General features: G+C 42.4%; 1 protein-coding gene across 1 annotated transcript; it reads left to right on the top strand.

Moving 5' to 3' along the window:
• Positions 1 to 1,079: 1,079 nt before the first annotated feature.
• On the top strand, positions 1,080 to 25,869 carry MCM10 (minichromosome maintenance 10 replication initiation factor). The gene is made up of 20 exons (XM_081957537.1): positions 1,080 to 1,192; positions 2,253 to 2,302; positions 2,847 to 3,161; positions 3,887 to 3,991; positions 4,600 to 4,737; positions 6,156 to 6,327; positions 7,026 to 7,191; positions 7,955 to 8,122; positions 9,372 to 9,488; positions 10,006 to 10,205; positions 10,866 to 10,966; positions 11,419 to 11,523; positions 12,257 to 12,374; positions 15,699 to 15,927; positions 17,478 to 17,616; positions 19,661 to 19,779; positions 22,148 to 22,261; positions 23,142 to 23,287; positions 23,902 to 23,944; positions 25,002 to 25,869. The coding sequence occupies exons 2-20, from the start codon at positions 2,296 to 2,298 to the stop codon at positions 25,083 to 25,085; spliced, it is 2,586 nt and encodes an 861-aa protein (XP_081813663.1). The 5' UTR covers positions 1,080 to 1,192; positions 2,253 to 2,295; the 3' UTR covers positions 25,086 to 25,869.
• Positions 25,870 to 26,704: the final 835 nt, after the last annotated feature.

A 26,704-nucleotide genomic window follows, 5' to 3' on the forward strand; every position in this document is an offset into this window, starting at 1 on the left:
GGTTGGGCTGAAAGAAGGGAACTGCCCCAAATATAAGCAGTTTGCCTCCACATTTAGATCCTGATCTGTTCACTATCTTCATTGCTATATTATCTTGGTGTGAGGGGTCCGTGGTGCTCTCTAAGCAGGCTTGTTTTCTTGCAGACGTTTCACTACCCAACTAGGGAACATCATCAGTGCTAGTAAGGAGTGCAAACAGCATGTTACCTAGTTGGGTAAACGTCTGCAAGAAAACAAGCTCAGAGAGAACCAAGGACCCCTCATTTCAACCTTTATTCTCCTTTATTGATATCTTAGTGTGGTTCTTAATTGCAACGAAAGTTATTAGATTTGTTTGCTGCCCATCTCGTTTTGAGGTGATTTTCGGCGGCTTACAGACATGGAAATAAAACCTTAAAATATTAAAAGCCAATATATAGCTTTGGTGTCTTTACCCTGTCTTAATTCAAGCCTGGAGATGTGCAGAATTAATTGCTTTTTCAGCAAGAACCTGTCTCCTTATACAGCACAGCTGCGCAGGCTTAACTGCCTGTTATCACCATTTTCCTAAATGGTGGCTTTTGCACCAAAGTACATACATGTACACCAATACTGTGAATGCATTTTAAATCTTTATTGAAGAAGGATGTGTCGGCTACATTCACACAACATGCTTAATCTGTGTCTTGCATTAACCCAGTTTTACCTAGGGTGACGTGTAAATCCAGTGAGTTGCTTGCCCAATGCATTAAGCTACTAGGGAGGGGAGGGGTGGGGAGGAAATCGGGTTAAGGGAAGCAAAGCACGTGTGAATACAAGCTCCACGCCTTCACGTGTCTGAACTAAACCTCTGCCCTGGTAGTTGCATTGGGGGTTGATAAATCCCGCTTTAAAAATCCCTACATTCTCGCTTCTAGCAACTGCGCATGCGGATCAGAGGAGCGACTCTTAATATTCTTATCTCTTTGGCTCGCAAGGCCGTAGAGCGCGCCAATCACAGCCATGTGCGCATGCGCAGTTATGAACACCGGAACCACTTCGGCCTCGCTCTTCCTATCCTTCCCCATGGAGTTCCATAGAGATACTAACAAAGAAATATCTAGTTAATGCCCGGAACTGCGTGCAGAGGCGTCGGGGGCGGGTCGGAATTGAAACTTTTGGCGGGTTTTCAGCGCTGTTTCTTCTGTGGCGGAAGGGAAACGTTGCAATCCAGGTAAGAAAGTCGCAGCTCCGCCAAAACAGCGAGGAACAGGCCGCAAAAAAAGGGAAATGCAGCCAATGCATTGGGGGAGAAAGAGAGGTTTGGAGGGCAGGGCAATTACATTTGCAAGCAGTTACATTTGCAAGGATTTTGCACGCCTCCGGGAAGCTGCAATTGCAAAAGTTGGAAAAAAGGAAAAAAACACACCCCATTTTTAAAAATGTACAAAAATGTATGGGAGGGTTGGAGGGGAGCGGGGGGGGGGGCAATCTCAGCCTTTGCCCCTAAACAAAGTGTAAAAAAAATATGAGTTTCTATCCGAGGAATGGGGGTTGTGCAAGAAAAGAGGGGGGAAATGTCACATTTAAATTTGAAATCTCATTATTGGGGTTGATTTTCAAGCAAGGGTGGAGATGCTCTTTTAGCTTATTGCAATGATTCTCTATCTTAACTTTAAAGATGGAGGGGGATTTCAATTCCCAGAATTCCCCAGCCAGTTGGCTGGGGAATTCTGGGAATTGAAGTCTCCCCTCCCATCTTTTGCCACCTGCATTTTTCTCTTCTCATTCTCTCTAGATTTAGTTACACACTAAAAATATATTCATTTGTTTGATAAATTTACATGTCAGCCATCTCACTATCCAAAATATCAATCTTACACGGCATAAAAGCAGAAAATCTAAAAAATTTAATTGTCTGTTATGTCTTGTTAAGTATCTGTTAATTATCAATTATGCCTTGTTAATTAATTGTTCCCATTTGACCTCGCCTGAAATTCTCCAAAACTGCATAAAAAAAACCAACAATCATAACCTCTGCGGCAATTTTCAATTCCTTGTGTTACTTATATATTGCAGTTTAAAATAAAGGCTCGGCGAAGCTTAACCCCCAGCTCTTTTGACTTAAAATTCTCCTCCAGCGCCTTCCCTATTTCAAAACACTCAGTTTTATACCTGGTTTCGCAGCAGCTTCGCATATATTTCTATGCTCTTCTTCCTCATCCATGTACTTTTTATGAGAGTCCACAAAAGATTATACTTATTAGTTTTTCCTGTTGCTTTTATATTCTCAGAAAACAAGAATTCTTCTAAATCTTTCCTGGTCTTGCTGAAAGAATGGACGGTGAGTACTGAATTCTTTTTTAAAAAAAATTATCATAACTCTTTTAGCACAGTGCAGGATTAGACTGCCATTTGTCAAAAATGGTGTAGGGTCTCCTGCTTGGGTGGGTGGGTGGGTGGACTAGATGACCTACAAGGTCCCTTCCAACAGTTATTCTATATTCAATGGAACAGATTGTGGGAGCTTCATCCCTGGAGGCTTTCAAGAAGAGACTGGACCGCCATTGGTCAGAAATGGTGTAGGAACCCCTGCTTGGGCGGGGAGCGGGGAGAGGAAGGGTGTTGGACTAGATGACCTACAAGGTCCCTCCCAGCTCTGTTAATCTGTTAAATCTGTTCCAGGACAGCTTTAAATTGAACTGGCATCCCTCAGTTGATATCTACAGCAAATTGGCATTGCTTTTGAGTAGTACAGGACAACAGGAAACTTTCTCTTGAGGGATGTAACTATATTTATGTTTCCCTTGGTTTAAATAGCTGGAGGGGGAAGTGTTTGTAAAGGCTGTGGATCATTGCTAACTGGGCCGTTATCCATTTCCTTCCAGGCGAGGATGACTTAGACCTCTTAGTTTCCCTCTTGGAGGACAATGAAGCAGAAGAGGATCCTTCAGAGGAGGAAAGAGCAGCTGACCATCAGGATGAGTATGACTTACTCTTTGAGGCAGAAGATGACGAGTCTTACACCGAGGAGGTGGGAGAGGAAAAGGAGGACTCCACTGCCAGCCAGGAAAACTTTGCTGAGCTGTTTGGGGATGTGAGTGACCTGTTGGAGGAAGAGAAGAAAGAAGGAAACATTCAGAAGTCATCCCGTCCTGTAGTTCCTGATCGAGTGGAAGAACCTTCCAAAGAAGATCTTCAAGGTCTCTTGAAACCTTCTTACATTTCTGATGGTTAGAAGTTGTCTAAACTGGAGGTTTTGTCTCAAAAATCTTCAACGTGTTGTGGCCTGGCCCCTCCAGCAGCAGACTCAGGAGGGGGAAGAGGGAATGGAGCTGGCAGGGAGAGCGAGACAGAGGTGGAGCCTAGTCCATCTGTCAGCCTTCAGATAGAGAGTCAACAGCCCTCAGGTCTGGAGGTGGCTGATGAGGAAGAGGAGGAACAGCTGTGTCCAGTGCCTGATATACGGATGCATAGCAGGCAGAGGAGAGGAGAGCAGTGGAAATCTATGGGCTGGTCCTCGGGACGGAAGAGCCACCGCTGCTAGTGAAGCCCCACCCTAACTCTCGGGATAAAAGGCAGGGGGGCGGAGATGAATAGATGTGCCAGACAACTGTTCATCTTCCAGCCAGCGGGACTTGTTAGCCTGCAGTGGGAGAGAAACTTTTATGCTGGGGCTGCCACACTCCTAATTAAAGGAATAATTGGTTTAAATACAGAGGGTTTGTTGTGTTTTGGGAGCTGGGTCAGAACGTAACAGTTTAAAGAAATGGAGTCGAAACTGTAGACTCAAAACCGTTCAGATGTATCCTGGCGTATTAAATATTGGTTTATCATGCGGGAGGGGGGGGCTGTTTCCCGAATTTTTAATTTACCTAACCTTGGGCTTCCAATGAGATTTGTCTCTCTTCTTCTTTTCGCCTCCCAGATGAGTTGAGAAAATTGCAAGAACAGATGAAAAAATTGCAGGAGCAGTTGGGAAGGACGGCAATAGGAAATCCAGCTGATTCTGTTCCCTGCAAGAAAACAGCCGGTAATTGCGTTTTTCCCTTTTCGACAGGTCTGCTTTCCATCATGCAAGCTTGCATTTTATTCCATGGATGTTGTTTGTAACCCCGAGCAATTTGCTAAGATTATACAAACACTGACATCCAACAGAATAGCTAAAATGCTGGCAATATTTTGATGTCGTGTATAAATTTCAGTGGCTGAGACGCTGAGCTTGTGGATTAGAAAGGTTGGCAGTTTGGCGGTTTGAATCCCTAGCGCCGCGTAACGGAGTGAGCTCCCATGACTTGTCCCAGAGCTTCTGCCAACCTAGCAGTTCAAAAGCACGTAAAAATGCAAGTAGAAAAATAGGAACCACCTTTGGTGGGAAGGAAACAGCGTTCCATGCACCTTCGGAATTTAGTCATGCCGGCCACGTGACCATGGAGACGTCTTCGGACAGCGCTGGCTCTTTGGCTTTGAAGCAGAGATGAGCACCGCCCCCCTAGAGTCGGGAACGACTAGCACCTATGTGGGAGGGGAACCGTTACCGTTACCTTACCAGAGTACCACTGTAAATGCATTGAGGCTGTTTGTGATATAGTCTACCTGAAAGCGTAACTCCTTAATCAATTCTTTGATTTCTTTGATCAGGTAAATCAACCGGTTGTGTCGTTAAGGAAAGGACTCCTTCCAAGGCTCAAATGTGCCCATCTTTTTCAGCCCAGCTGGCCAGCCCTGCTATACCGCTGCCAAAAAGCCAGTTCCAGAAATCAAAATCTATGATTGCAGGTATATTAGCCATTCCTTCTGCTTGATTTCTGGCAGAGTGCTCTAAAAGAATGGTTCCAGGAATTGGGTATGTTTAGTTGGATCAAAAAAAGAACTAGAGGTGACATGATAGCAGAGTTCCAGTATTTGAGGGGCTCCCACAAAAATGAGGGGGTCATCTTATTCTCCAAAGCACGACAGACAAGAAGCAACAGATGGAAATTAATCAAATAGAGAAGCAACTTAGAACTAAGGACTTCCTGACAGTTAGAACAATTAATCAGTGGAACAACTTGCCTCCAGAAGTTGTGAATGCTCCAACACTGGAAGTCTTTGAGAAGAGATTGGACAAACATTTATCTAAAATGGTAGAGGGTCTCCTGCCTGAGCAGGGGGATGGACTAGAAGACCTCTAAAGTCCCTTGTTAAACTCTTGTTATTCTGTTATAAAATCTGCTTTCATATCTTTGAAAGAGTGAAGATGAGTTGATATAAATTGCAAATAGGCTGGTGCAGATTATATTCTACATCTGGAATGTAAGACGTCGTCATAAATGAGACCTTGGAGGAGGACACATGTTTTTTTCAGCATGGTCTCTGTTGCAGGAAAGAGGAAAGTAAATCAGAATGACTTATTCATGCATGAAAAAAATATTTATCTGTGTTTTGGGGCTGTCAGCACCTTCTGTTATTTTTTAAAAAAAATATTTTCTGGGGGGAAAAATACACCTGAAGGCAGAATTGATGGTGGCTGATTTGCAATTTTATTTCCCTGGGAAAAATTAGTTACTTATTGTTAAATAGAGAAGTTATTGTGGCTAGCCAGCGGCCAGCAAAGCTGGCAGCAGATTCGGAGAGTGAGGAGGGTTGGGGAGGAACCTGGGCCAGTCCTGGAGTCTGGGGAAGGCTCTGATGAGGGCTCTGTGTTGGAAGCAGAGAGGGGGCCAGGGCCGTATGCCAGTTATCAGCTGTCTTTGAAGATCAGTGGGGCAGAAGAACAGCTGGAGCCTGTTCCCAGTGTGCACATGCGCAGAGTTGCCAGATGAAGGGAACAGCTAAAGAACAGGGGTCCACTTGGGAGGAAGGCCACAGGTGGATGATGAATGGTCCCTCCCAGAGGAAATAAAAGAGGAGCGAAAGGGGAGTGGAGTTTGCAGGAGACCATTAGTTCATTCCTGCATTCTTCCCAAGTATTGTGGCGTCTGAAAGATATTGGCCTGGCCAACTGTGGGAGAGGAAAGACTTTGCAGGAGAGGAATTCACTGTAAATTAAATAAAAGGGGTTTATCGGGACGAGGACTCAGCTTCGTGCTGCTGAGGAAGTCTAGGTCAGAACAGAAGTTTGAGAAAAAGCTTACATTTTTAAGTCTTTTCCTCCATATTGTTTTTTTCTGTTTTCTTCTGAGATAATGGTGTCTTCTTTGTCTTCTGTTCCTTAGTGAATAAGGGCCACGCTTCAAAAGTTACGTCTAGTCTGCTCTCTCAGCCACTTAAATCTGTGGTTGGAAATAGACCCACTGCCGATTCCAGTAAGAAAATTCCAATAATAAAAAATGCCGAGGTCAAAAATCAAAATGTTTCCATGGAAATCTACTCTGGGCTGAAATTAAGGTTAGCAAATCTATCTGGAATAACTTAATTATTATTATTTTTAAATGATATGTGGACCACATGGTTACTTATGTACATTTCTTGCTAAGGACAATTCGGTCATTGACACCAAGGGCATCATTTTATTCGGGATGCATTACATGTAGACCTCGACTTATGACCACAATTGAGCCCAAAATCTCTGTTGCTAAGTGAAGTAGTTGTGAGGTGAATTCCGCCCCGTTTTACGACCTTTCTTGCCACAGTTATTAAGTGAATGCTGCCGTTGTTGAGTTAGTAACCTGGTTATTAAGTGAATCTGGCTTCCCCATTGACTTTGCTTGTCGACGCAATGACCCCGGGACATTGAGACCGTCATAAATATGAGTCAGTTGCCAAGCGTCTGAATTTTGAATACTTGATTATTACGGGGATGCTGTAACCGTTGTTAAGTATAAAAAATGATTCTCAGTATTTTTCACTGCTATTGTAACTTGGAACCCACCAAGCACTCCTATATGTTGAAGAAAAAAACATAAATAAAATTATATCTATATAAAAAAAGAAGCCCAATTTGATAGGCAAGACTTTTTAGCCTGAGTATTTTTGATAAATGTTGGAAGCGCCTTCCTTCTCTTGTCGCTCGGCCTCTAGGTTGTGTCGAGCGATGGGTGGTTCAGGCGTCCGTCCTCTCATGGGGATTTCTGATTCCTTTGCAGAAAACCTCGCGTCTCTTCGGCCGAGATGGAAAGGAAAATGTCCGGGCGGAAGCTGATTAGGCTGTCTCAAGTACAAGACAAACTCCGATCGGCAAATCTTGAAGAAATGGATTGGGTTACCTTTGGCGTCATAATAAAGAAAAGGACTCCTCAAAGCACCAACAATGTAAGTGCTTGAATGTCTTCGGCCATCGGTTGACCATTTCCATCCCTGGCTGGCCAGAGATCAAAGCCATACAGTCCTATGAATTTTGCACTTGTCATATTTAGTTGTGGCCTGTTGACCGGCGGCTCTTCCAGCACCCAAATCGGAGGAGGCGTGGGAATCAGGGTCACCATCAAGGCAACCTTGAGGGGGAAGAGGGGATGGAGCTGGCAGAGAGAGAGAGGCAGAGGCAGAGCCTGGTCCGTCCGTCAGCCCTCAAATGGAGAGTCAACAGCCCCCAGGTCTGGAAGTGGCTCATGAGGAAGAGGAGGAACAGCTGGGTCCAGTGCCTGATGCATGGGTGCACAGAAGGCAGAGGAGAGGAGAACAGTGGAAATATATGGGCCAGTCCTTGGGAAGGAAGAGCCACAGCTGCTAGCAAAGGCCCACCCTAGCTCTGGGAATAAAAGGCAGGGGGCGGAGATGAATAAGTGTAGCAATAACATAGCACTAGCACTTAGACTTATATACCGCTTCGTAGTGTTTTTACGGCCCTCTAAGCGGCTTACAGAGTCAGCCTCTTGCCCCCAACAATCGGGGTCCTCGCTTTACCGGCCTCGGAAGGGCGGAAGGCTGAGTCAACCTTGAACTGATCAGGATCCAACTCCTGACAGCGGGCAGAGTTTAGCCTGCAATACTGCATTCTCACCACTGCACCACCAATGAAAGCTGATGATTGCAAATAAAGAAATAGGGAGACGCTTGTTCTCTGTGTTTCTTCCAGGGTAAAACGTTCAGCATCTGGCACCTGAATGACCTCCGTGACTTCAGCAGGTCCATCTCCCTCTTCCTCTTTGGGGACGTTCATAAGGAACACTGGAAGACAGATCAAGGCACTGCTGTAGGCCTCCTCAACGCTAACCAGATGAAGCCCAAGGAAGGATCAGAGGAGGTATGGAGAAGGTTGGGGATGAAGGCCTCTAGAGCTTTACCTCAACAAACACCTCGTAACTGTTTTGGGTAACGTGGATTTTCCTAGTGGGAGAAGAAAAGGAGAAATCTGTGTGAGCTTCTCCTGGGTTTCTGAGCGTTTCTTGACTCGGGAACCAGTCCTGAAGTGAAGTAGGAGAGCTCTCTCCTGTCGGCTATCATCCTTGAAGGTCCCTGAGCTGAAGGCCAGAAGAAGAAAGTTCTCTGAACAGTGTTGAGGAGCAACTGGGCTGTCTCCTTACAAGAGGACCTCCTTGAGAAGGTCCTTCCATTCACAAGCTTTTCCGTGCACAGAACAGATAGTTTTGGGTGATCTGGACACAATCTGAGTGTTTTGAGTTGTCCGCAGAAAGAAAATAAAGTTGAATGAAGGGAAATCCACGTGTTCCAGGATAACATTGCGGGATCCACTCAGGGTCGGTCACTGAGGTTTTGTCTTCCACGTTTTTGGACTTTTGGAGGCCATCTTCATGAAACTTCTCTCTAGCGGAGTGTTTGCTGCTCTTTGCGTGGTATTTGTATGGCGGTGTTTTTGTTGGCGATTGGGGTGTTGATGGTTGACTATTGTTGGCTGTTGTTTCTTTGTATTGCCAAGCCCACATCTCCTAAGTACTTGATAAGCTGGTAGTAAATCGGTGTTCCTGTTGACTGATGGGGGGCCTGTTTCCCATCCTTCAATTATTTCCCTGGCTGTTTTTGTCCCTGCCCATCCAACAATCTTAGTTAGCTGCAAAATTGAATGTGTGTCCTTGTTCGTTGCGCTCCGCTAGGGAGAAGTTGGGCTCCATTATGAATCCAAAACCTCTGGTGGTCCCGGTGACCGACCCAGATCAGATCCTGCAAAAGAAAGCTGGTTTGTTCCAGATAAACATTGAAACACAGTTGTTCAGTGAGTGTGGAAGAAGTGAAGAGTAGGAGAAACATCACTTTAAGGAGCAGCAGTTTCAGTACTGCTGAAAATGAGTCCAGAATCATTTTAGAGGAATTAAATCTTCCTTGTCGGGCAGCCACGAGGCCTTTGGTGTGGGAAAATCACATCTCCTTTTCCCAAGAAACTGAGCTACGATATTCGCCTTCCTTCTACCACAAAAATGTGATTAAAACGGCTGAGACAATATTTGCTTGTTAAGGGCCTTTCCTCTGTCACAGTGTTGGATATAGATTGGTTCAGCTTCCTGAAAGCCAAAACTTGTCCCTCTCATTCTTCTCAGGTGTGTCTCTCCGTCGATCACCCCCAAAAGATCCTGATTTTGGGGGAAGCCATGGACTTGGGGACTTGTAAAGCGAGGAAGAAAAATGGGGAGCCTTGCACGCAGATCGTTAATCAGGTAAAAAGGGTGTTTGGGCTCCAGGTTTTCATACAGGTAGATACTACCTGCAAATTACAGTTGGTGGGGGGTCATTAAAATGTTTAAAGGTAAATGATCCCCCGCCACGGATGGCCAAGAACTCTCTCTCGGCTACGAATTTCCTTCATAAAAATAACACAGGGACTCCTCGGTTGTAGGTTGAGAACTGTCTAAAAGCGGGATATAAATAAATAGTAAATAAATAGTAATTTCCTCTGCCCCACTTTAAAATTGCTGTTCATCCTCTGAGGGGAATCCCTGCTAGCTGCAAATGGAGTTTATCTATTTATTCATTTATATTATTCATTTATAATTAATTTATATTGTATTATTTTAAAAAATATTATTTCTTTTATTGATTAAGCATGAAACTCAGTCAAGTAAACATTTAAAGATGTGTCATAAACTTTGTTGATTATTACTACTACTACTGCTACTATTATTATTATTAATCAGCATATCAGTTTCACGGACTCCTTGGTGTCTCCTGTTGCAGAGCGAGTGTGAATATTGTCAGTATCACATACAATCCGAGTATCGGAAACGGAGCTCGAAGAGGGCCGACCTGCAGTCCTCTTTCTCCACCACCCGGGCACCGAAACGGACAGCCAAACGCAACCTGGGCTTGAAAGAGAAGCTGTGTCAAGACGGTTTTTACTACGGAGGGGTTTCCTCGGCCGCTTACGCTGCTTCCGTGTAAGAAAATGTGTCTGCGTGCTTTTTGGGCTTCTGACCTGATCTCTGGAGTTTGCTTGTCCCAATCTTGGTTTAATTAGATTTGATTAGATTAACAGGGACCTTGGAGGTCTTCTAGTCCAACCCCCTGCTCAGGCAGGAGATCCTATACTATTTCAGACCAATGGTTGTCCAATCTCTTCTTAAAAACCTCCAGTGACAGAGCACCCACAACTTCTGGTGGCAAGGAGTTCCACTGGTTAATTGTTCTCACTGTCAGGAAATTTCTCCTGAGTTCTAAGTTGCTTCTCTCCTTGATTAGTTTCCACCCATGGCTTCTTGTCCTGCCCTCAGGTGCTTTGGAGAATAGCTTGACTCCCTCTTCTTTGGGGCAGCCCCTGAGCTATTGGAAGACTGCTATCACGTCTCCCCTAGTCCTCCTTTTTATTAGACTAGGCATGAAAAGAAGGTCCAGGGGTGACAGGAGAGCAGAGTTCTAATATTTCAGGAGCTGCCATAAAGTTTAGATTATCTGGATGGAAACTAATCAAGGAGAGAACCAACCTAGAACTTTTCTCTCTGTAAAATCAGAATTAAGTGCAATGTTTTACACAGACAAGTGTGGGTTTGATTTCCAGCCCTTAAGTTGTGTTCTTGTGTGTCCCCCCCCCCCCCCTTCAGGGCCGCAGCTGCCGTTCCCAAAAAGAAAGTCCAAACGACTTTGACAAATTTGGTTGTGAGAGGAGTCGATGCGATCCTGCAGGAAACCACAGAAAAACTGGGTAACTTCTCTTCTGTTTTCGGAAGCATCCCATGTTGGATAGGCTCTTCCAGCCTCGTTCTTTGGCCTCAACTTACGACCACAAACTTTCCGTGACTAAGCAAGGCAGCTGTTAAGGGGGCTTTGGCCCGTTTTACGACCTTCCTTGCCAACATTGTTAAGTGAATTGCTGCAGTTGTTAAGTGAATCTGACATCCCTGTAGACTTTGCTCGTCCAAAGGTCGTAAGAAGGCATCACATGACCCAGGGACGCTGCAACCGACATAAGTACATGCCAGTTGCCAAGCGTTCGCATTTGGACCACGGAGATGCTGCAACCTGTGAAATAAGGGGCACAAAACACGTTTTACAGTGATGTTGCAGCTTCGGGTGTTCACTAAATGAAGTGTTGTAAGTCGAGGACTACCTGAAAGTTGAAGAGCTCCCTCCATCTCATCTGTGGTTCCGTTTCAGGTCTGGGAAAGCCTCCCTGTTCAGAGGAATTCAAGGAGCTCTTGGCGATGCCCTCGTCCGGAGCACGTAACCTCCACAAGCACTTCGCCCAAGGAGGCGCATTAGGTACGTCGGGAAGGAACATGGGGAACAGGCTGGCTTGTGGCTTGAGAAGAGCTGTCAGGCCGATGGAGATTCTCCATCACCCGGGTCATGGTTGTCCCAAAGGGGCTTTTCTCAAAAGATCACTGTCAGCAGAAGCTTCTGGTTCTTCTACTCCTACTCCTACTCACTCCTCCTCTTGGGATTTCTTGTATTTTTCTTCCTTTCTTCTCCTTTTCTTCTGCTTCCTCCTCTTCCTCCTCCTCCTCCTCCTCCTCTTTGTATTTCTTGTATTTTTCTTCCTTTTTGATTTCTCCGTCTCTTCCTCTTCTCCTGCTTCCTTCTTCTCCTCCTCTTGGTATTTCTTGTATTTTTCTTCCTTTTTGCCGCCTTCTCCTCCTTCCTCCTCTTTCTAGTTCTTGTATTTTTCTTCCTTTTTGATTTCTTCTCTTCTTCTTATTCACCTCCTTCCTCCTCCTCCTCCTCTTTGCATTGTATTTGTCTTCCTTTTTGCTTTCTCTTCCTCCTCTCCTTTCCCTTCCCCTCCTGAATCTTCTTGGATGAGAAACAAAATGTCTTCAAGAAAAATAAAATTGATTTTTGAAAAAGCAGCTTTCGGATGTCACATCTTCAGTTTTCTCTCTCCTTCTCTTCTTTCTTTCTTTCTTTCTTTCTTTCTCTCTCTCTTTCTTTCTTTCTTTCTTTCTTTCTTTCTTTCTTTCTTTCTTTCTTTCTTTCTTTCTTTCTTCTTTTTCAGGATCTACAGGGAAGCCCACCCCAGCTATCCAATCCATCTCTCCTTCAGCTCTGCTGAAGCTACAGAAACAGCAAATGTTGGCAGCCAGGAAGCGAAGATCTGACGAAATCGAGAGGAGGTAACAACACCTTTCTGTTTTGTTCTGTAGGAAGACATGGCTTGATGCTCCCATCATTTTGTTAGACTATCCAGGTAGTCCTCGACTTACGACCATTTGTTTAATGATTGTTCCCTTTACTGAAAAAAGTGACTTTATACGACCGTGGCCGCGTTCACGTGATCAGAATTCAGGCAACTGGCATGTACTTATGATGGTTGCAGGGTCCCAGGGTCACGTGACCCCCATTTGTGACCTTCCCCACCATTACAGATGGGGGAGAACCAGATTCACTTAACGACGGAATGATTCCTTTAACAACCGCAGTGGTGGATAGCCATGTGAAGGTATTAAACCGGAGACGTTTAAACAGTTGTGAACAAACTGTATGAAATTTTAGGCAACCTCATTTTTGGGAGATAATAACTATCTCTGATGGATAATAATAATAATAATAACAACAACAACAACAACATTTGGACAATATATGCCGTTCTCCCTGAGGTGATAATGAAACGTTTTGTTTCTGTGCCAGAATGATCTGGCTGAGCCTTCCAGGGCCATTGGGTTTTTTCCAGAAGGAGAAGTTGTGGCACATTCCAGAAAGAGAACACCGTATTCCAGAACGTGCCGGAACGTTCTTTCGCAGGCTTTATAGACACAGCTGCAGTGCTTACTGAACAAATTCCCTCAGCCATTGTTTCCACAGGGGAGCCAATCAACCATTCTGATGTAAATTTAAAATGTTTTGTTTTCTCTCCGGCTCGTTCAGATCAAAGTCATTTTCATCAGGCCCAGCGCTCCGTCCATTCGCGCGTCTTATGCGGGGTTGTCGTTGCTGTTTTTGAGGAAAGATCTGCCCGTTTTTTTCATTTCTAATTCGTTTCTGAATGGATTTTTAGTTCTCCCGTTTTTGCCATCGCTTCAGCTGATCTTCCTGACAAACAGACAAATATTGGATATTGGTCCACTTTCTTTGCATTGATAGACTTCAAGGATTTAACATGTGGAGTTTGCTTAGAAAATTACACAATATGGGAAGCTTCCAGAACCTTCTATCAAACAAACTTCGTGTCTTTCAAAAAAAAAAAATTATGTACAGGCAATTCTCGTCTTATGACCAGACGAGCTGTCACGGTCGTAAGCCACGCTGATCATAAAATGTGTCACACATGAAATTTTACAATCCCAATTTTGCAATCTTTTTTTCTTTTACAGCGGTTGTTAAGTGAATGCCATGGTCGTTAAGCCAACCAATAGTATATAAGTGCTGGTTTTCAGCAAAACTAGCATAAAATGCAGCCGCGTGACTGGCGGGGGGGGGGGAATGCTGCAAAGTTTGGTCATATGACACCCCACCCCCACCCCCCAGGGTAGGCGACCGTCGGATCTTTGAATCCGAGCGGTAAGTAGTCTCCCCATTGGTCCATCATAACTTTGAAACAGTCGCTCAGGAACCAATCATAAGTCAAGGACTCCCTGCGTAGAAAACTGTTGATGATGGAAGAAAACAGCTGGCTGTGTGTCATATTTTCGTTTTGTTAAAATAATTTGCAAAACAAAACAAAAAATACACAGAATAAGAAAGTCATTGAAGCAGAAAATAAATAGAATAGAATAAAATATTGGAATATAGAATAGGAATAGAATAGAATATGAGAAAATAGAATAGAATATTATAGAATGGAATGGAATGGAATAGAATAAATACTGGAATATAGAATAGAAAAGGAATAGAATAAACCAGAATAGAATATGGGAGAATAGAACAGAACAGAATAGAAAATAGAATAGAATAGAATAAATATTGGAATATAGAATAGAATATAGGAAAATAGAATAGAATACAATAGAATATGGGAGAATAGAACAGAACAGAGCAATACTTTATTTGGCCAAGTGTGATTAGACACACAAGGAATTTTGTCTCCAGGGCAGAAGCTCTCTGTATATGCAAGTAACAAGTGATAAATATGCTCATAGTCATCATAAAAACACATTAGTCATAAATCATAAGATAGAACGCTTAGTGATAGGCATAGGATGCTAAGTAAGCAATCAACATACTGTATTTATCGGCGTATAACACGCACTTTTTTCCCCTGAAAAATAGGGGGCAAATGATGTATGCGTGTTATACGCCGATATAATGTTAAGAAGCCATGTTTTTACAGTTTAATACGGCCCTTTAACAGCCCTCCCTGCTCTATGTAAATGCAGCCCGCCCACGGCAAGCAGACCTTTCAAATTTCTCTCCCACCACCTCCGTTTCGTGCTTTCCCTTTTCCTCCTTCAAGCTCCGTGCTCGCTGGAGGAAAAGGGGAGTGGGGGGGGAGGGATTTCCGAGTTCCAAAAGCAGAAGACCTTTCAAATTTCTCTCCCACCACCTCCTTTTCGGCTTTTCCTTTCCCTTTTCCTCCTTCAAGCTCCGTGCTCGCTGGAGGAAAAGGGGGGTGGGGGGGGGATTTCCGAGTTCCAAAAGCAGAAGACCTTTCAAATTTCTCTCCCACCACCTCCTTTTCGCGCGCGCGCGCACACAGGAAAAGCAGACACGCTGGAGGGAAAGAGGAAAGAAGGCAAGCAGGCAGGAAGGAGGCAGAAGGAAGGAGGGAAGGATGGAACTGGAAGGGAGGCAGGGAAGGAGGGAGGGAGAAAGGAAGGATAGGAGGATAGGGAAAGAGGAAAGAAGGCAGGCAGGCAGAAGGGAGGGAGGTGCAAGGAAGGAAGGAAGCATAGATAAGCAGGAGGGAAAGAAGGCAGGCAGGCAGGAGGAAAGAGGAAGGAAGGAACTGGAAGGGAGGCAGGAAGGAAGGGAAGGAGGAAGGGAGGGTGGAAGGAAGGATAGACAAGTAAGAGGGAAAGGGGAAAGAAAGCATCTGAATGTATTAAACACGAGTCTTCAGGGAAAAGATGCTTCAAAGTTCTTTATTTGAAATTTAATTTTTTTCCCTGAAATTTCCCTCTTAAAATGAAGGTGCGTGTTATACGCCTGTGCGTGTTATACGCCGATAAATACGGTAAATCATACTAGGAAACTAAATAAATCAATATAAACCATAAGAATACTAGCAAGTAAGTTACAGTCATAAGAAGACAAGGAAAGAAGAGAAGGACAATAGTAACAGCCTTACTAGATAGATTGACGGGGTTGTGGGAATTAGTTGTTTGGCAGAGTGACGGCCTGGGGGAAGAAACTGTAAAGGTCTGATCCGGATTTGGAAATTGTCATCAATAAACCTCCATCCCTTCCCGAGAAGTGCTAAAAACAGCTGTTGGAGCAGATGCTTCCTGGCGTTCATCTCCTTCACCCAAAACTAGAATTCTGATTCTCACCCTTCGTTGCAGATTTCTTCAGGACCCTGCTGTTAAAAAGACCCCAGTCTCACCCACTTCTGTGGGGCAGGCTGTGCTGCAGTCTCCAACACCAGCGGCCGAGTTTCCTAAAGCTGGACGACTGTCCAGCCCCCAGACCCCCAGACTTGGTTCGGGTCTCTCTAAAGGGGACGACGTTCTCTTCTTTGACGATTGCCCCCCTCCGGCCCCCAAACTGAGCCGCTCGGCAGAAGCCAAAAAGGTAATGGGGACCCCCGACTCGTAATTCCCTTATGTCCAAAAAGGCAGGATATAAAATGAAACAGTTTCTTTGTGTGTGTGTGTGTGTGTGTATTCCAAGCCTCCTTCCATGACACCACAATTTGTAATGTTAGATTTTCCCCCTTACCAGAGGGAGCCCCCTTGTGGAGTACTGTGAATCTGTTACCATGGCAACTCCACTGCGCTGCACAGTAGAAGCCATTTTAAGGCACAACAGGCTGTATCCTAACAGAACACACACCCTGAGGGGTGTTAGGGGTGTCTTACCCCCCACAGTACTTGTTTCCGGAGAGTAAGTCATCTGTGTACCAAGTTTGGTTGAAATTGCTCAAGGCGTTCCAGAGTTATGCTGGAACATTCAAACACACGCAGCCATTTTTATATATATAAATAAATGTCTTTATTAAAAGTTTCAAAAACAGTCATTAAAATACAAGCTAACATAAAGGGAAAATGGAGGAGGAGAATAACAGAACGGTACCGTTGGCGACCAAATAATCCATCAAATATATAACAAAAGTGACTTCCAACTTATTTTAAGTAGAGAAGGAGAAATACCATAAAACAATTGTTCTTTAATTTAAATAATAATATTTAAACTGTCTTAAAATTATAAATAGTCTTAAAAAATCAATGCATATTCTTTCCTTAATTCTAATTATTTACAGCGAAGGAGGAATTGGTTAATATATGGTCTTTTTAAGATCTTGATTTCCCACCATTGCCTGCTAACATTTTTTTAGCCACTTTAATAAACTTTCTGCCAATTCTCCAAACCATGAATTGGCTTGCTTGTTGGTTTCAATGACTTATTACGTAATAATTGGGGTTCCTTCTAGAATTCCCCCATGTCACTGCGTTGTTTTTGTTTGTTTGCCAGCTGTGCTTAAACTCTAAGACATACGGTAGACTGATCCGACTCTCATCACTAAGCTCACTACGCATGTCCACATTTCTTTAATTTTTTTTTTGTTCGCCTGCCAAGAAAGGTAGGCAGGAACACTACCAAAATGTAATCGTTAGCTAGTAAGTTTTGTTTTCATTTTCTTTACAATAAAATGTGTTTCTTAGAATATATCTCGGGTATATTTTTCTTAATTATGAAGTATACTTCAAGGAAAAACCACGGTTCATCCCTCATTAAATACAATTACCCCAGGAGGGGAACAGGGCTGAATTTCCACCCTGACACCCCAAAATTTCTACTTGAAACACAGATGGAGAATTGGATGCTAAATGGCACAAGCCTTTTTTACCCCCATTTGTCTTTTGTTCAGAGGAGGGAAATGTAAGATACGTGGCACACCTTGGGCGATTTAAATATCTTGTTCTATAACCTACGATTTCACATTTTTAACTTGTGGGGAACAAATGTGTGAGTGCTGGACGTGTGTCACTTTTTAGAAATTATAGGTTTCTGAAAGGCCTGGTTCCATCGGATGTTCGGGGTGCAACTTCCTGTTGTCGAGCTGGCTTTTCGTCTGAGATTTAATTAAAAGGGTTGACTATGTTTCTAATGCTTTCTTTTAGATGGCAGCGATACAGAAACTGCGCGCCAAAGGCCAGATCATTTCCAAAGTAGATCCCAACAGCGTCAAACGGAAACGATCAGATATTGACGTCCCAGGGATTTCCGAAAGAGTGGAAAAAAATATCACTGAATTAGAAGGTGCGGGAAACTCTAGATTCAATGACAGTCATCCAACAGTTACTTTTGTTTTGTCTGTTTACAGGTGGTCCTCGACTTACGGCCACCACTGAGCCTGAACTTTCTGTGGCTAAACGAGACGTTTGTTAAGAGAGCCTTGCCCCGTTTTTATGACCTTTCTTGCCACAGTCATTAAGTGAATCACTTAGCATTGAATAGTTGGTAAGTTAATAGCATGGTCATTAAGTGAATCTGGCTTCCCCGTTGACTTGGCTTGTCAAAAGGTCGCCAAAGGGGACCGCGTGATGCTGTGACCGTCATAATTGTGAGTCACCAAATGTCTGAATTTTGATCACTTGACCACAGGCCTGCTATAACGGTTGTGTGAAAAACAACCATAAGTCCCTTTTTCAGGGCTGTTGTCACGTCACGCAGTCAGTAAATGAACTTTTGTAAGTCAAGGACTCCCTGAATTTATTTACTTAATTCCTACGCCACCGTTATTATTTTTATAAATCTCTCAAGGTTGCCTGACTTTCGACAAGCAAAGTCAGTGGGGAAGCCAGGTTCACTTAACAACTGCCTCAAGGAAGGTTGTAAAATGGGATGAAATTCATTCAAAAGCTGTCTCGCTCAGCAACAGAAATTGGGGGGGGGGGGGTCAGTTGTGGTCGTAAGTCAAGGACTGCCCCCGTGGGTTCAAAGTTGTGTTCCTCCTCTTTGGACTTCATTGTTTTTCTGATTTTATTCGTGTAACCTTGTGAGTGGGCTGGTTTTATAAACTTAAAAGGAACACACCGGAACCCCACAAGAATCTCTCTCAATCACAGAGAAATTCTTGTGGGGTTCAAGTGTATTCCTTTTAAGTTAAGTTAAAAGTTAGTTAAGACTGTTGGGGCAAATATGCTGACTCTGTAAACTGCTTAGAGAGGATTGTAAAAGCACTGTGAAGCGGTATATAAGTCTAAGTGTGATAGATAGATAGATAGATAGATAGATAGATAGATAGATAGATAGATAGATAGATAGATAGATAGATAGATAGATAGATAGATGATAGATAGATACTGTAGATAGATAGATAGATAGATAGATAGATAGATAGATAGATAGATAGATAGATGATAGATAGATAGATAGATAGATGATAGATAGATAGATAGATAGATAGATAGATGATAGATAGATAGATAGATAGATAGATAGATAGATAGATAGATACTGTATGAGAGAGATGATTGATAGATAGATAGATAGATGATAGATAGATAGATGATAGATAGATAGATGATAGATAGATAGATAGATAGATAGATACTGTATGAGAGAGATGACTGATAGATAGATAGATAGATAGATAGATAGATAGATGATAGATAGATGATAGATAGATAGATAGATAGATAGATAGATAGATAGATAGATAGATACTGTATGAGAGAGATGATAGATAGATAGATAGATAGATAGATAGATAGATAGATAGATAGATAGATGATAGATAGATAGATGATAGATAGATAGATAGATACTGTATGAGAGAGATGATTGATAGATAGATAGATAGATAGATGATAGATAGATGATAGATAGATAGATAGATAGATAGATAGATAGATAGATAGATACTGTATGAGAGAGATGATTGATAGATAGATAGATAGATAGATACTGTATGAGAGAGATGATTGATAGATAGATAGATAGATAGATAGATAGATAGATAGATAGATAGATAGATAGATATTAGATATGGATGGATGGATAGATAGATAGATAGATAGATAGATAGATAGATAGATAGATAGATAGATAGATAGATAGATATAGATATAGATAATTAGAGAGATATGTATATATATAATTAATATAGATAGATGAGATGATAGAGAGAGAGATTTCATATCTAAAAGAAAAAATAGTTTGACCGGTTAAACAACAGCAAAGTTAAACAGATCCTCAGAACAATTCAGTCTGGCTAACAAAGATTAGCTAAAGGAATCCTCTTGCCCAGCTACACAACAGAAGTCTGAATTTGTGTGTCTGTGTGCATGGGTTTCCGCAGAGGGGGGAGCATTAGAGCCCCTGGAAAAGAAGCGGCGCCAGCAGCTGGAATACCTGGAATCGGAGGAGTTTCAAGAGATCCGGAATGCTCGCTCCAGGCACAACGGGGTCCTTAAGGAGGTGAGCCCATCCTACATAAATCCGCCTGGAGAGCGGCCAGGAATCAGCCGAGGAATCAACAGATCCCAAACGTGGCTGCGCTTAGGTTCTCGCTATCCGTTTTCCTTTGTTTTGCGGACTTGTGAAAGTTTGTAAACATCCAGACGCTTTTAAATTTGGTAGGTTGGATCGTAAAGGTCCTTTTCCGTCACTGTCATAACTGGAACAATTATGAAACATTGCTAAACGAGGATGAACTCTGTTGGGTGATTTGGAAGGGTACAACTCTTAACTTTAAAAAAAAACTTTGGTGATCCAATTTGAATGAATTTTACAGTAGAACTTGAGGTCCTGGTTGCAAGTAAAATAGGAAGTGAGAATTGTACCTATCAAAGGGGGTGGGGGGAAACACTAAAGTGATTTGATTACCATATTTTTCGGAGTATAAGACGCACCTAGCTTTTGGGGAGGAAAATAAGGGGAAAAATATCTGCCTCTGCCTCCCAGCAATTTGCCTCCTTGCAGCAAACAGTACAGACAATATACACTGTTTGTAGTGTTACATTTCAGACTATACTTGTACAGATGCTGTTAAAACTGATGTGGCTTTCTGGAAGTAGTTATTCTCTGCTATTTAAAAGAAGATACAATAGCACTCTTCAGATCAAGCATTTATTTTAAAAAGCTTCTTCATTTTGTTCAGCTGTCTAGAATAATAAAGCAGTCTTTAAAAAATAAGTCTCATCATTTGAACATTCTATAGGCATTTATAGTTATTGACTTACCTCCTTGCAGCAAACAGCCTGATTAGTACAAGAAGAAAAAAATCTGCCTCCAAGCAATTTGCCTCCTTGCAGCAAACAGCCAGTTTCACTTTCAATTTTAGCATGGGCTTCCCGATCAGAAGCCCCATTTTCCCCGTTTGGTGCAAGGAGGTAAATTTTTGGGAGGCAGAGGCCAAAGGGTTGGGGCCGGTGGGTGGGCAGGGCTACATTCAGTGTATAAAATGCACCCAAATTTTCACCCTCTTTTAGGGGGGGGGGGGAAGGTGCGTCTTATACTCCGAAAAATATGGCATATGTTAAGCTAGACATTTTTCCAGTTTTCTTTTTGACAAACGGGACTTTCCTTTCAAATTTGGCATATCTCAAGGAAATTTGCACACAGGTGTGTGTGTTTATGACCTGGTTCTGAGACAGTGATTGTACTCTGGGATTATAATACACAGGTCCTTGTTTAGCAACTGCCTCAACCATGCTGTAATGCTGAAGCAAATGTAACTTTCCAATGACTTTTTACATCTGTGCAGACCTGTAAGCAGTCCTCAAATTAAAAACCTTCACAAATCGGTAAAACAAGGAAAAACTGAAATGTTTCCTCGTACGTGCATCTTTTTTTTAAAATAAATTTTATTCATGAATACTTTTTTGAAAAACTGTGCATTGTCAGGATATACCATTTACAAATAAAAAAGACCAAAAAGTAAGAGTGGTATTAAACATTGACATACGAGCTAATAACAATCATAATGATATAGTAACAATAGCAATAATATAACCAAAAAGCCTTTAGCTAAGTTTCTTCTTACATTAAAATAATGTAATTATTTACCTTCTTATTTTCAGTACGTACATTTATGATCTTACGTTTCTCTAATTCCTACCTCTTGCTTCTACCTATTCATAGAATTTATTCCAAATCCTCTAATATTCTGTATCTTCTTGATCTTTAATTTTAAAGGTTAATCTGACCATTTCGACACAGTAAAAAAATCTTCAGATTATAGCCTCCTCTGGTGGGGTATTCACATTTTCCCAATGTTTAGCATATATGATCCTTGCTGTTTTCAGTATGTGTAAAACTAAAAATATATTTCTGGTTTCAACTCAATATTCTGTTTGATTATCATTTCCAGCCAGTTTTGTATTTTCTCCCAATATTCTCTTGCTTTACTACACGTCTACCACATGTAATAGGTACAAGTTGCACATAGAAACCTTGCTACATGCATCTTAAATGTTTAGGCGAAGATTTTACTAACCCTTACTTACGGTTTCTAAATATACCTCCTAATTCAGGTTCTTTACCAACCCCTTATTTGTAAAAATAATAGAAATAACTATTCCCCCGAGGCATTTGAGCTAGGATTTTAGGTGAAGTCTGATGCTGGGATTCTGTTTGGGGAGTTTCCTGTTTTAACTAAGGTGTCATAGTTCAGATGTGGTGGTGTGGTTTTAATTTTTGTACCCTAAACAGCATCAGTGAAATGGGGAAGGAAGGAAATTTGCCTTCAGCATAACTCATGTTTTTTATACCATTTATTTTACCTGGCAAGATTAAAACTTTAGAATCTCCAGTTCAATCTCTCTTTCTTGCTCCCATATCTCAGTTTGAGGCTGAGATGCAGGAAAGGTACTTCGAGCCCTTGGTGAAGAAAGAACAAATGGAAGACAAGATGAGGAACATCCGAGAAATGAAATGTCGTGTGGCAACGTGCAAAACGGTAAGCCAGGTGGGGAAGGAAGGAGGGAGAAAGGAAGGAAGGAAGGAAGAAAAAAAGAAGAAAAGTAAGAAGGAATTAAGGAAAGAAAAAGAAAGAAAAAGGAGGAAGGGGGGAAAAAGAGGAAGGGAGGAAGGATTATGACTTCCACCTTTCTTCTATTGAGTAATTATCTTTTTATTCTTCCCTCTTCTTTTTTGACCCTTTTTGATTCCCATAAATTATCAGTCCTTTTCAGTAAAAAGTCCCTATATAATTGTTCCATTCTTCTAGAAGAGTCTTTATTATTTTTTCCTTGACCAAACTGGTTTACCTTGGCTGTTTCTGCAACCCCGATAAATTTCCTAATCCAATTCTCTATTCTAGATATTTCATTATTCTTCCATCTTTGTGCATACAAATATGTGTGTGTGTGTGTGTGTGTAGTTTTGTATTTGTGCTGATAAATAAATAAAGGTATTATAAATAAAATACCAGGACAAATACAACACAAATGTAACAAAGGCAACATTAAAAATACGGTTTTCTGCCTGGATGGTCTCCTGGAGTGAGCCGAAAGACAGAAAAGGGAAGCAGTGTGTTCCCTGCCATATTTGGGCATACCAGGGGTTGTGACAAAATACATACATACATACATACATACATACATACATACATATATGTATATATATACGCATATGATAACTGGCAAGATATTTGGGCATACCAGGGGTTGTGACACAATACATACATACATACATACATACATACATACATACATACATACATACATATATATATATATATATATATATATATATATATATATGGGCATATGATAACTGTGGCAAGATTATATATATTCCAAACTGCATCTCTTCTTTTTTTCTTTTCACCCGTAAAGTGCAACTACACCTATTTCAAACTGCTGGATTCGTGCGTGGCAGAAGGTCACACTTACCACTGGCACAACGGGGTGAAGAGATTTTTCAAGTGTGTCTGTGGGAACAGAGCTATTTCGCTGGACAAACTCCCAAAAAAACACTGCAGGTACGTGGGGGGTCTTCCTTTTGTTTGCAACCCCTGAAAAATGGCTTTTTTTTTCCTCTTGCAGAAAACAATCTTATACGACTTTATTCTTGGACATATGCAATTATTCCAAGCCTACTAAAATTGGGGTTCAAGCTACATTGTACAATAAATATTTTAGAGCAAAGAAAACAAGTTGTAGAATTCAGCAAGGCAATTAGTGAAAACCAAGTTCCATTATAATTATGAGTTTTCATTAAAGAATGTCATTAATACAGAGCAACTATTTGGATACCATTATATTTCTTCTATTATGGTTTGACAAATAAATTAAACTGGATTAAATGATCACATATCCTGAAGGGCATTCAAGTGCATGAAGTGTCACTGGCAAAATATATTATAATAAAATAAAATAAAATAGCTTATTCTTGATGGAATATTTTCCATCAAGGTAGAGGTTATCCTTGGTGGAAGATTGGGGTGCCCCTTGTCCAGTCTCTTAAACTAAAGAAAAATCAGGGCATTGTTTTTAGTGCCGGACTTTCTATGAATGATCTTGGCTTTGTCCTCCTATTATTATTAAGACACGAAGTAAACCTTGATTTTTTTTTTCTGCCTTCTTCCTGTTTCAGTAATTGTGGCCTCTTTAAATGGGAACGTGATGGGATGCTCAAGGTAAGATTTTTGCTACCAAAATTGGATTAGAAAGGAAGTCATATATTGGGTCCCTGGTGCTCTCGCTGAGCTTGGTGGTTTTCTTGCAGGCGTTTCATGACCAAACTAGGTAATATTCTCAGTGCTAGAAGGAGTGGGGTTTGGTCCTTTCTAGCCCTGATGATGTCACCTAGTTGGGTCATGAAACATCTGCAAGAAAACCACCAAGCTCAGGAAGCACCAGGGACCCCACAGTTGTTGTCGTCATCCTTCTCCCCTTACTTACCCTTCTCCCTTCTAGCACTGATGAGGATACCTAGTTTGGTATTAAATCATCTGCAAAAAAACCACCAAGTTCAGAGAGCACCAAAGACCCCCACGGTTCGCCCCCAAGCTACAAATATTCTTTTGTATAAGAACCCTTCGCTTTGGAAATTATTTTCTGCTCTCAGAAAAATCCAGACTCTGAAGTCTGAAGTTTATGGCCTGAAAATTTCAAGGAAGAAACTTCAGGGAGAATTTATGAAAAATATTTGAAATTGGAATTGCATTTGGGTGTGATTATTGTTAGAAGCTAGCTTGTCCTGGGTGACACCATTGCCTTATCTACAGTTAATTATGGGCTAATGGGTTGAAGCTTTTTGATGGGAAGGATTGTGATGGATTGAAACTCTTTTGATGGGCAGCATTCCCAGCTTATAGGGACGCAGTGGCTCAGTGACTAAGACGCTGAGCTTGTCGGTCAGAAAGGTCAGCAGTTCGAATCCCTAGCGCCGTGTAATGGAGTGAGCTCCCGTGACTTCTCCCAGCTTCTGCCAACCTAGCAGTTCGAAAGCACGTAAAGAAATGCAAGTAGAAAAACAGGGACCACCTTTGGTGGGAAGGGGACAGCGTTCCGTGCGCCTTTGTCATTTAGTCATGGCGGCCACATGATCACAGAGATGTCTTCGGACATCGCTGGCTCTTTGGCTTTGAAACGGAGATGAGCACCGCCCCCTAGAGTCGGGAACGATTAGCACATATGTGTGAGGGGAGCCTTTACCTTTAATCACAGCTATCGGAGCATTTTGTTTTCTAGGAGAAGAAAGGTCCCAAAATCGGGGCAGAAACTCTTCTGCCAAGAGGGGAAGAACACGGCCAGTTTCTCAACAGCATGAAATAATGGCGGATGGATCCTGTCTTCGGCTATTGAATTCCCCATCTGGAGAAACTCCCTTCCCGTGCAACGTTTTCCCACAGCCATCTTCCTACCCTGAACTGAGAATCCGATCCAAATAACTTTTTCTGTTTCTTTGAAACCTGGAAGGGTGTCTGTCTAATCCTCGCCCTTTCATTGGATTTGGGAAAGAAATGCTGTCTTGGATAGTTGATGGCGTATTTAGAACGGAATGGTGAAGTCTGTTTCTCTGAGATTTTGGCAAGTTTAGGATGAGGCTGGGGAAAAAATATTGAACTCTTGTTTTCTGAGTTTCAGTTGTATCTGAAGATATACTTCTCCTGATAGGTCTTCGCCTAAAGCAGGGGTGTCCAAACTTGGGAACTTTAAGACTTGTGGACTTCAACTCCCAGAATTCCTCAGCCAGCCAAGCCTTAAAGTTCCCAAGTTCGGACACCCCTGGCGTAAAGCAAAGGTGTCCAACCTTGGCAGTTTTGAGGCTTTAACTTCCAGAATTCATGGCTGGCTGGGGAATTCTGGGAGTTGAAGTCCACAGGACTTAAAAGTTGTCAAAGTTGGACATTCCTGGTCTAAAGGTTAAGGCTTCGTCATCCCTTGAAATAGGATCTTTTAAAAATCCTCCTGCTTTCATGTTGGATTATGAACAGCACACCTGTGTGACTGTTGGATTTCACCCTAGCAGCATTGATACATGTACCCAAGGGGTTGAAAGGAGACCCTTGTGTTTTTAATAAAACCAAGAGAGCTTTAATAAAACAAGAGTGTTTTACGCGCTTCACTTTTTAAAATTCTGTTTTAATCCAGTAACGTAACATCTCTTTGCTGATGACTTTTCAGAAGCTGCACACTACAAGTCCCAACGTCCACTGCCACCAGCAGCCATACTAGAAAGGGCAGCTGAATGTTGCATTTTAATGAAGTTTACAAAGTTGAAACTTCAAACCCCGAAGGAATGAATGGAGAGTTATGAAGGACAACCAGGAGGGAATTTTCCAGGATGGCTCCGGTCCATAGGCCTTGAGTTTGACACCTCTGGTCTAGATGAAACCATTGAGTAAGGCCATAGGTTGGTCTGCAGCCAAGAGATGAGATGCCATCAGCATGCTGAAGATACCCAGCTTTGTATCTCTCCTGTAGTGAAGGGATGGAGGCTGTTGACATCCAGTCTCGTTTCTTGGTGGGGCTTCAGAGAGGAAACAAGGACTCAATCCTGACAAGGCTGAGGGACTTTGGGTGTTGGAGCCACCGGGATCTGGGAAATTTAGCGTCTTTAGTTACGAATTGGGTGGCGCTGCCCCAGACCCTGGGGACCTTCAAGACTCATGACTCTTCCTCAAGGAACAAGTAGTAGTTGTGGCAAAGGAGGACCTTAGTCCTTTGAGGCATGGGGGCCGGGATACTGAGGAACTGCTTCACCCCAAATCACATCTCATCCCAAAAGATGCCACAGAAAGCGCTTGTTGCAAGTCCTATCTATGAAAGGAGGGGAGGGGAGGGAAAGGAAAAGAGAAAGGGAAGGGAAGGAAATAAGGGAAAGGAAAGGAGAAAGGGAGGGGAGGGAAAGGAAAAGAGGAAAGGAAGGGAGGGGAAGGGGAGGGTGGGGA

The sequence above is a fragment of the Natrix helvetica genome, assembly GCF_964273705.1.
Source record: "Natrix helvetica genome assembly, chromosome: 6".
NCBI lineage: Eukaryota > Metazoa > Chordata > Lepidosauria > Squamata > Natricidae > Natrix > Natrix helvetica.

What these genes read in the sequence shown, in the direction of transcription:
- MCM10 (XM_081957537.1), top strand. An exon ending in GGAAACCACAGAAAAACTGG is followed by an intron (nt 10,967 to 11,418) that starts GTAACTTCTCTT and finishes GTTCCGTTTCAG; the next exon opens with GTCTGGGAAAGCCTCCCTGT. An exon ending in CGCCCAAGGAGGCGCATTAG is followed by an intron (nt 11,524 to 12,256) that starts GTACGTCGGGAA and finishes CTTCTTTTTCAG; the next exon opens with GATCTACAGGGAAGCCCACC.